At 42.8% G+C, this 10,417-nt stretch overlaps 1 protein-coding gene and 1 non-coding gene across 2 annotated transcripts; one reads left to right on the top strand and one right to left on the bottom strand.

The window, feature by feature from the left end:
• Positions 1–3,031: 3,031 nt before the first annotated feature.
• Positions 3,032–5,449, bottom strand: eIF2Bgamma (eukaryotic translation initiation factor 2B subunit gamma). Its single transcript, XM_050176745.3, has 3 exons — positions 4,456–5,449; positions 3,690–3,861; positions 3,032–3,401 (listed from the first exon to the last, which is right to left on the bottom strand). Exons 1-3 carry the CDS (start codon positions 5,262–5,264, stop codon positions 3,063–3,065), a joined length of 1,320 nt encoding a protein of 439 aa, XP_050032702.2. The 5' UTR covers positions 5,265–5,449; the 3' UTR covers positions 3,032–3,062.
• A 493-nt stretch (positions 5,450–5,942) lies between these two features.
• TRNAF-GAA (transfer RNA phenylalanine (anticodon GAA)) lies at positions 5,943–6,015 on the top strand. The gene has a single exon. It is a non-coding gene; the product is annotated as a tRNA-Phe (tRNA).
• The last annotated feature ends 4,402 nt before the right edge of the window (positions 6,016–10,417 follow it).

The following is a 10,417-nucleotide window of genomic DNA, read 5'->3' as shown; positions in this document are numbered from 1 at the left end:
AGGTGTTCTCATGCAGAGCACGCAAAATCATGCGCTGGGTGAAATGAGACGAACGCAAGAGCTCGCACACGAAACCGCCAGTAGAAGTACGCCGCGCAGCAAAAATGCACGAGAGAGAAAAAAAAGTGAAGCATACTATAATTATAGAGGAGCCTAATTAGCCATAAACCCTCGACACTAATATAGCGTGTGCATGGATGGATGGATGGATGGATGGATAAGGCTGAACCCTTTAAGTCAGGCACCGGCTCACACCGCCTAGTCGTGACTAGTATTATATATTTTGTACTTGGTAAAGGTTGAAATTTCACTCTTGCCTTGATTTTAGCCACCAATCAGATAACCTTCGTTTAGTTATTTCTACCCGCTTAATGGATATCTTGCCCCCATATCCCTAAACCCCAATGCTTTGAAAAAATCCGTCCCGTACGTTGCTTTTAACTGTAGGGTTAAGCCCTTTACAGAAAAGTATCAGGTGTTCAGCCGTTTCCTCTTCCTCTCCACAGGCACCGCATAACAGGTCCATCCCCTCGTACTTGACTTGGTACGTCTTAGTCCGCAGTACTCCCATCCTAGCTTCAAACAAAAAAGAGCTTCCCCTAGAATTATGGTAGATATTTTCTTTCGCAATTTCCTGCTTGAAGGTTTTGTATTTTCCCAGTGCTGATTTTGTCTGCATCCCTGTTTTCCACAGGCCCCTCTGTTTCTTTAACCTTTTTCTTAACCAATGTTTCTTGCTTTGCCTCCCTGCTGTTGTCCAGATATTTGCTTGACAATTTTCTGGTTCACTTCGTGCATCTTGTGTCAACATTCCTCATGTATAAGTAACTGAAAACTTTCATTGGCCACCGCTTTCCCGCCATTTCTCTCAATCGCTCCTCAAATTATATCTTGCTGCTAGCTTCCCTGCTCTCGAATGATGTCCATCCCGTGTCACCCTGTACCTTCTGATTTGGTGCATTTCTATTTGCTCCCAAAAGCAAGCCTACCTACCCCTCGTTGCATAATTTCAAACCTTGCTTGAACCTCTTATACCCTGCACGGGGCCACATTGCCAAAAGTCAGACTAGGGACCATCATAAAGCCCCTCAATTTTCCAACCATCACCCCTACTAGTGCCATCTGCCAAGTATGCGTTAACTTACACACACACACACAGGGTATCCCGGATGTTCCCACTTGCCCTATGCTTTTGCTGCACACATTAAGCTAAACCAATGTCTTCTTTACTGACTTCACACGGGTTCGGTTTGGCATATCTGGGATCTGGCCATCTTGCAACCACTTCCAGAAAAAAAAATAAGGCGTCAATCAAATCTTGACACTGAAGATGACAGTCAATGTAATTTAGTGTGAATTACGATACAAATAAGATAAAAAGCGAGTGAATAATGAATATGGAGAAGAGGCAGAATAGAGATACAGTCAACATTTAATCATTGAATCAGTTGAGCCACTATGTACGTCAACTTTGTCTTTAGCGTCAACACTTGGTTGACCCTAACTTTTTTTTAATGTCAACATTGGCCCAGCTTTCTTTGTTGGTTGAACAGAGAAATAAATTGTCTACTGCCTGCAAAACAAAGGAAAGCGTAAGCACACTTCTTGAAAAAGGCTTGTTTAAACCAGCTTTAAGGTACCTCATTTGTGCAGACACCTTTGAAACCTTGTCAAGGTACGACTAGACAAACTGCCACATGTATATGAAGTCAACCTCTTGAAGTGTTCTGTGGTGCATCCATAATGAGGCTAGCAAAAATTAATGAAAATGGCAATAGTATGGCTAGTCTTCGATTCCAACTTGTCGCCGCTTCGCGGATGCCTAAGCATGGGGCTGAAGGGACACTAAGGAGGAACAGTGGACCAGTTTACACTGATAAATTATTCTGTCAAAACTCAATCTTGTGAATTTCGTGGAAGTGGATTATTAGAAGAAAGGTAAAGGTCTCACTTTCTTTTTTTTTTCTTTTTTTTTCCGCTCTGAGGCTTGAGCTGCATCAGTATAATGTCACAGACTTCAAAGGATTTTTATACATTTCAGCTGTTGTGGCACAAGTTTTGGAACTTCCTATTTTCACTCTTTGCCTCTTTTAGAACAAAAAGTAGTGCATCTTTACCAACGAAAAATTAACTAGGTTGCGCATACATCAAAATCCGCATCACAGCAAGCTGGTGCAGGAATGTCAATGCCCTTTTGTTTTTGTGGCTTTTTTGGCATGGCAAGCAACCTCTCGTGGTAAGGGTGGCCATTTTGGTATAGGAAGAAGGTAATTTTACTAAAACAGCTCAACTTAGCTTTTCTCTTTAGTCCAACAATCGTTCTTCGGGCAAGTACTTGATTTAGGTGCTCGTTAAAGAAACCGGTGGTCGAAATTTTCCGGAGTACCCCACTACGCCGTGCCTCATAATCAAAGTGTCGTTTTGGCATGTAAAACCCCATAATGTAATAATTTTTTTTTTTCTAAGGGCAACATTGGCATTAAGCAAGCAAACAAGGCACATTGAAGGGAAGCAATTGTACCTACCAGTGTGGCCAGATGTTGTAAACCCTTTCAGCAACTTGGAGCCCCTTATGTGCTGACGTGTCAAGACCACTGGCCACATTACCCGACACAGTCGCACCGTGGCTATGGCGTTCTCCTGCGGAACAGGGGAGTTTTGATCCCCAGTTGCAGTGGCCATTTTTTTATGGTGACGAAATGCGAAATTGCAGACTTATATATGCAACGATCCCTGGTGGTCAAAGTCAATCCAGAGCCCTGCACTGACATGCCTCATAGCCCAATGTGCAGTTGTGGAATATTGAACACCACAATTCGTTTGTTACAACTGATCACACTGCTGCGAGTTTACAATCTGTACTACCAGAGGACACCTGTTAATGCTTACCCTCTATGCCTTTCATAAAAGTACTCTGTGTAACATTCATTATCTGGCCTTCCGATGAGTATCTCCTTCTACAATAATGTTTCTTTGCAGTGCTAAGTTGCAAAGCCTTCAGCACTTCTGCAAATAAAGACAGATCAGACTATTCAAGCGTTTTGTCCATTTTAATGTCATCGCTAAATCTCCACGAAGGTTCCAAGAACTTCGTTGGCATGCTTGGCTTCAGAAGCGACATTCTTCTTGTGGGCCACTATGCAGTTTTTGAGCACTGCGCCGGAGCCGACCTCTTGCGCCCCGCAGACGATGCAGCCCTGTATGCTCACGCCATCACCGACCACTACACCGTCCAGAAGCACAGAGTCTGACACCTTGGCCTGTGCTCCAATCCGACAGTTCTGTCCGAGAACACAGTGGCGGACGGACGATTTCTCACCAAACTCAACTTTGTCGGCAACAATGTTGTCGAAACGGCCGGAGGCAACATGTGGGAAGATTTCCTTGCTCAGCTGATGAGCCTGCAGTACGAAACAAAAACAGTATAAAGACATGTCTTTTTTTCCTGCATTTATTCTAAGGCTTATATGTTATTGGGCTGAAAATAACTTGCGCAAATAGCAAATCAAACGCAATGAGCTTGAAGAGTGATTTCCAAATAATCTTTGCAATACTCTAGCAAGTGCAGCTGTACCTGAACTAAAAATCGAAGTTGGAATGGAACTTGCTGACAAAGTTCTGTTCAAGGAAGGGCTATGAGGCACCTTTTCATTTCACAGCATGAACACTAAAAGGACTAACACACTTACCTGTCGATTCGCCTCCATGTATCCAGCAACGGTGTTTGTTCTAACTAAAAATGCTCCTTCAGCGACATACGCATAACAACGTATCGGATTCTTTTGGGTGCCCGTGTCACCCAAGTTAAACTCGTCCCCGAGATCCACACCAAGAAGGTCACTTCCGCTGAGTGGAGCATACCTTTTGGAGAGGGAAAAAAGAACAAAGAAGGAGAATGAGTCTTTTATAACCTGAACTGAAAGTGATTACAAAGATATGAGAAATGCAGTGAAATTCAAAGTGGATGTGTCATTCATAGACGTACTTGTGCGAGAACAACACGTAAATAAATATTTCCTTGCTAGCTTTTGTTCATGTGAGAGACATCAAGGCAGTGTCAATGGCTCCTTGGCAGATGCTCCAGCCAACACGACGGTATGCAGCGCTAATCGTAACCTTCCTTGTATGCAACCGAAAATTGACAGTTTCAAATCCAACAATCACGTCAACAAATATTTACAAATTTTCTTCGTTCTTGTCGATACTGCCATGAAACTTCACATGAGCAAAGATAGCTTATCCTGCGTACGAATGGAATAACATGACGTAATGTCAAGTCCATCCATCACATTAGTCACACAACCAAACTTGACGTGAACTCCCGGAAAACTGCCACTCAGTCGACTCGATTAGATTTCTGCACGCTCTAAAGCACTGGCATACTGGTCATCACGCAAAAAAATGACTAACAGCAGGATTACAACGAGGTCGACTCGTACGTGGACTAGCCCCCACCTGAATATGTCAGTTTCCGTTTGCTCCCCGTCCACGACGTCTTCCGACGACGGCTTCGGCGGCGCGTTCTTAAACTGATACCTCGTCAACAGCGGCACCAGCTCCCCTTTGATAGTCGTAATGCCGTCATCCTTGAGCAGGTAGGGGAGGAGCCACTTGTTCAAAAGGTAAACGTGAGCGTCGACCAGGTCCGAGCGCACGTCCACGACTGGGTGTTCTTTGAGCACCTTCCGTCGTACGGTGACGGTCTCCTCAAAGTCGGCCTCCGCGTTGAACAGCACGAGTCTCTGGGTGCCGGGTTCGATGCCCACCAAGTCGCGCTCGAGTTTCGGTTTGCCGCGGGTCCCCGGCACCGGCGACTCCCGAAGCGACTGCGACATGGGCGCGAGCAGCGCGGTCATGGTCGCGTTCCGGACGCGGTGCAGGTTGGCGACGTGCGTGAAGTCGAAGTCGGTCACCAAATCGCAGCCGACGACGAACACGTCCTTCTTGATCTTGCCCTTGGCGACGATCTGGCGCAGGCTCTGCAAGGTGCCCAGGTCCTCTTCGCCCGCGGAAGCGGCGACGAACTCGTAGTCGATTCGAAGCCCGACGCGATCCGACAGCGAGTCGTCGATTCGAGCGCGTGCGGAAGACGGCAGCACGACGATGGCCTCGGAGAAACCGGCGTTCTTGAGTGCCCGCAACGGGTAGTATATCATAGGCAAGTTTGCGACGGGCAGCTGGTATTTGAAGCAGTCCGCAGTCAAGAGCTCGGTGAGCCGGGAACCGCGACCGGCGGCCATAACTACTGCTTGGAAGTCGATCATGTTGTTTCTTCCGGAACGGTTAAGTACCAAGATTGGCGAGCACTCTAAAACCTCGGCCTGCGCTGCGAAGAACGCATAACAGGCGCGACTCAAGATTCACAAGACTCACAAGACCGTACGCCCGCTGTCTCGGTGCCACATGCGCCAGATGTAAACAGATGGAGCGCGTTCGTATGCGTTGGACAAGGCGCTGGTTGAACACGTGGACGGTGGACTCTCGTTACGCCCACAGTGTAGCGTGCACTTGGTGCGCTGGTGGTGTATAATTTGAACACTACATTGCAGGTAACATGACATCAGGCACTTGGTAATGAACGCTTCAAGTAATAAACGAACGCAACCTCGCATAATTATTGGAGAACGCTACTTTAGTCGCACGGGACACTTTCGATCGCGATCGAGGCTGATTCGGATCGAATTTCTGGATCGTGATTGGCCACCACTCGCAGTTTGCGATGAGGAGCCAATCACGATTATGATTTGGATCAGGCTCAATAGCAATCTAAAGTGCCCCGTGTGACACCAGTAAACTAAAGCAACATTTTACATAGCTGTGAGAGTTTTAAATATTTTACTGTTATGCAAACTTCACTAAAATTGTCAAGAAAAAAAAATTTAAAGGACGGTTGCAATGCGTAAATGGAATAAAAACAATATTGTGACCCGAGTTTTTCGTCAGCCGAAATAGCTCAGTTGGGAGAGCGTTAGACTGAAGATCTAAAGGTCCCTGGTTCGATCCCGGGTTTCGGCAAGAGTTTCTTTTTATTTTTGAACGTCGATTTTTACTATGTATTGGTCAACAGGCTATCAACTGTTTCCAATCAACAGTGGGGCTTGTTGAATTTTTTCCTAGTTTTTCCTATTAAACAGTAATGTGCTCATCAACATTACTACTGTAGTAGTTTGTGTATACTGTGTCCAGCACATTAAGATCAACAGATAGCGACTTCAGCCCCACCAAGCTTCCTCCTTAGTGCAAATTTTGCACTCTCATATAAGATATAAGCTTTATAATAGTTAACAACACTTAATGATCAACAAACTAATTAACTCCACTACTGTACCACTGCCTATGTGTATGCACATTAGGCAGTAGTCCAGTAGTGGAGTTAAGTATATTGCACTAACAGCGCTGGGTAATTCTCACAACACCATTTTTCATCTTGAAAGTATCACCCAGCATTCTTCAGGTATCAGTAAGTTATTCCTCTAGCCATTTATCATATTTCTGAATTAATGACTTACCAATTGAAATCTCATCCCCCCCTTCGTCATCGCACCAATGAATGCATTCGCTATTGCCACATACACTACTATATCAGGACCAACTACAGCAACAAACTGACTTGAATTTAATAGAAAACCGGTGCAAGCCATGGATGACGAAGCTAAATATTTCCAAATGTAAATTCATGCATGTTTCTCACAAGCCTATGAACTGCTTCCACATTTACTCGTTCGAATAAACTCAACACTCTAACACTCTTATCACACGTGACAGAGTACCGGTACCTTGGCATTCTTATCGCCAAGATAGCGGTATTCTGTCTGTACAGTCTGTAAATGTCCACCTAGTGGACATGCCCATTTCGGCTGCTGCTGAAGAGCTGATTCGCTGGGCTGGGGTACCAGCGAGAATGAATTGGCACTCAGCGGCGGCCGAAATGGAGTCTGCTACAGATGGACACTTACAGAATACCCCACAACATGTAGGTTGTATTGGACGCATCAAAGGTCACTTGGCTTCATCATAAAGAATTTGCCATTCCTGCCTCCCTCCGTCGGACAAACGGCTGATGGCACCTTTGTTAGAACAAAACTTGAATACACGGCAGTGAATTTTTCGTTAACACTCTCAAATCTATGCAAAATCGAGCAGCCCAGTTTATCACTTCTAACTACAATAACCACCATGTAGCATTACTGCCATCCAATGTTCCCTCAGTCTCCCTCCTTTTATAGTGCAGATCTATGCAGAATAGCTCAACTCGGCTTATTCTACAAGATATATTACAATTTTCAAAGTTTACATGGTGCCTTTCTTCTCCTGCCGGGCGCAGTTCTCTGCTGCTTTACAATTCCCTGAACATCCAATGTCTCCATGGTACCATACCAACATCTTGAACAACTCATTTTTGCCTAACACCATAGTAGAGAGATATACCACCTGAATTAATTATCACTGAATTCAATCCTTCAATATTTAGAGTCAGCTTATAAACAGAACATTTCTGGTATCAAGTTCTTTTCGTTCATGACATTTATTACTTTCTGTACCCATTATTTCTTCAAGTTAAGTGATGCCATCGTTATGCCCTTCCTGTTTGTTTACAATCATCCAGCAATTTGTCGATCATTTTTTATAACTTCTTGTACAGTGCCCCTTTTAAACAGTATTTTTTTTATTTATTATACATTCTCATTCTTCATATTAGTGACTTTCTGTAATTTAATTTGTTGATCATGCTCCCCCCTTATGTAATATGCCCTCGTGGCGGTAACCATTAAGGGTAAAATAAATTATGGTGATTATGATGATGATCACTTCAACTGTCAACTAAATTTTCCTTCACAACTGGTACCCATTCTATAGTCTAAATGACTGCTGGTAATCTGTGCAGTTATACATTTCATAATAGCCTTATTCCCAACTCCACAATCATTTTCCCTAATCTCTAGAATATTCCATACTTAATTATGCTCAATCCCTAATTCATATTTGTCTCATTCACAGTTAAGTTAAATCCCATTAACCATCAGAACTTAGATTTAGGGACCTAAATGCATTACAGAACTTGCTAAATGTTAATATATTTTTTTTATTGGACCAGCATGTTTATGACTATCCCCACCAAAAAACTGACAAACTGTATCTATTAGAGTGTCTGAAGCTCACCATTGTGGTGTATTAGTTTACATATTATGTGACTTTTATTGTTACACTGTTTATGAGAGTTTTGCATAAGCTCTATTCATAAATTATTAGTACATTTCAAAGCAGTGCCTATTCATATAATTTTGTCTGCTTTGGAGTTGTTAATCAATGCTGTTCTCAGTATTGGAGACATTTATTTAAATTGCAGAAAGATTTAAGATAATTGTAATATTGATGCATGATTATTTCCTTTTATCTTTCAGCTTCATTAATTTTGTATATCTAAAGGCCCAACTAAATAAAAAAAAAACTGTTTACAGTGGTAGGCAGGTTTCTTTCTCTCTCTTTTTTTTTTAATGCAACAACCCTTTTTAAAATCAGTTCAGTCAATACTTGGCAAAATGATTCTACCTTTCTAATGCAATTCCAAACCTCATTATTGGTGTATTTCTAGTGACAACACTGTCTACTAGGTTGCTCGAATGAGGTTGCAATGCTGCAAGACATTCTCTCAAATTTCAACGGCCAATATAGTCACAAAACTTGACATAGCAACAGCTGTGCTACATCGAGTTGCACTCAAAGCAAACACTGCTTTTCTCCAAACTTAGTTGCGCTGATAACATAACTCATTTCAGTGCAGCTCCATGCACTACAAGGTACATAACATCTCTTTTCTCAATCAGCTGATACTCAGTCGATATTCTGTTCCCGAACCTAAAGGAGTGCTGACCCACATTTTCTGGAACTTTAGAAACTCTTATCACTGCCAGCCAACGACTTCTGTACACATCGTAGTACTGCGTTGCTTTGTGCTTACTGTTGTTCCCACCCCCTATGTAATGCCTGTCCGTGCCTCTAGGGTATTTGAATAAAAATTTTTAAAACACGTACTACGCACAAATTGATGGCATCTTAGGAATCATGAGGGTCGGAAAATACTTATAGGACATTTTAATTTGGTACCATATTCAACTCCAAACGGCAGACTGGGCATTGCAGAAATTTTTGCCACATTACGACACAGAACGAAATTTGGTGTCGCCGTGTGGCAATGAGCCTAAGTGTGACGACATTGCTTGGGAAAAAGTGAGTCCGGCTTCTGTGCACGTGTCTCTTCTGGCTGTGCTTGCACATGCCAGCCACAGAAGGCACCGCAACACAGAGAGCCTGTCTACTGCCGTGATGCATCCATCTCCTGCATACCGAAATCTCAACAAGTTTATAGAAACAGGTACGATTAGAACAGGTTGTTTAGAGTTCTCCGACACTTGCCAGAATTTTTTATAGGGTTTGGAGGTCTTAAGCCTTCACCTAACGCAGAGAAAGAGAGAGAGAATAGAAACTGTTGTGTCAGTACGCCTTAAAGTTGCAGGAATAGCCTGAACCCATTAATGGCCAACACCTGCGACCAAAAACGGCACCAAAATGGTCCTCGAATTTCAGGGCTCTAATCTATAAACTGCGCCTTTTATGCAGCCAGTCTCAAGTACAATAGTTATAGGCACTCTCCGGAACCCGTACTGCCGTCTGTTGCATTCGATGGTAGCCACAAAACTGTTCTCCGGGCCCAGATTGTCAAAAACCCTGCTAGAAGCTCCAAACTACAAGAAAAAGTTCATGGCCTGACGCAAACTAAACTCGCCTAGGAAGGAAGTGGTTCGCTGTAGTTTGAATCGTATCAAATTGTGCTCGGAGACATATGAACCAGTGAATGTTTTGATTTGTCAACACTGCAATAATCATGGCTCAATAATGTAGAAATTACAACAGTAGAAGAAAACAGTGTTTTTTTTTCCCCATTCACCAAAATAAACTATCATTTCATGAGTTGATCTTTAACACTTACCTTTGTTTCCTATTAGGCAGCTTAACCCCTAATGTACTTTTTTTTTTGCAGTCTATGTGCTATGCAACAATGACAATCAAAGTCAATCTAAAATTGATTTGATACACAAACTTAAATATTGTTGCACTGGGACATAATGACAGAAATAAGCTCAAAGCTAACTAGTGCTTGATAATTAATTTCTAAAATTTCCACCTGCACCAATTTCTAAGCATGTCCTCAAGTTGAAAATGTTTTATGGCATGCACAATACTAGGGCCATAACAAGCCTAACTTAACAAAGACATGTTCACATAATTCATTATTTAAATTTTCGGAAAATGAGGATCTCAGTACCTTTAGAACACTCCTGATCACGTTTTTTTTTTCCTAAAAATATTTATGACATGCAAGTCATAGAAGATAACAGCAGACTATACTTACGAGATC

The sequence above is a fragment of the Dermacentor andersoni genome, chromosome 8, assembly GCF_023375885.2.
Source record: "Dermacentor andersoni chromosome 8, qqDerAnde1_hic_scaffold, whole genome shotgun sequence".
Taxonomy (NCBI): Eukaryota; Metazoa; Arthropoda; class Arachnida; order Ixodida; family Ixodidae; genus Dermacentor; species Dermacentor andersoni.
The sequence above is the reverse complement of the archived record's forward strand: the minus strand, read 5'-3'. Positions and strand labels throughout refer to the sequence as shown.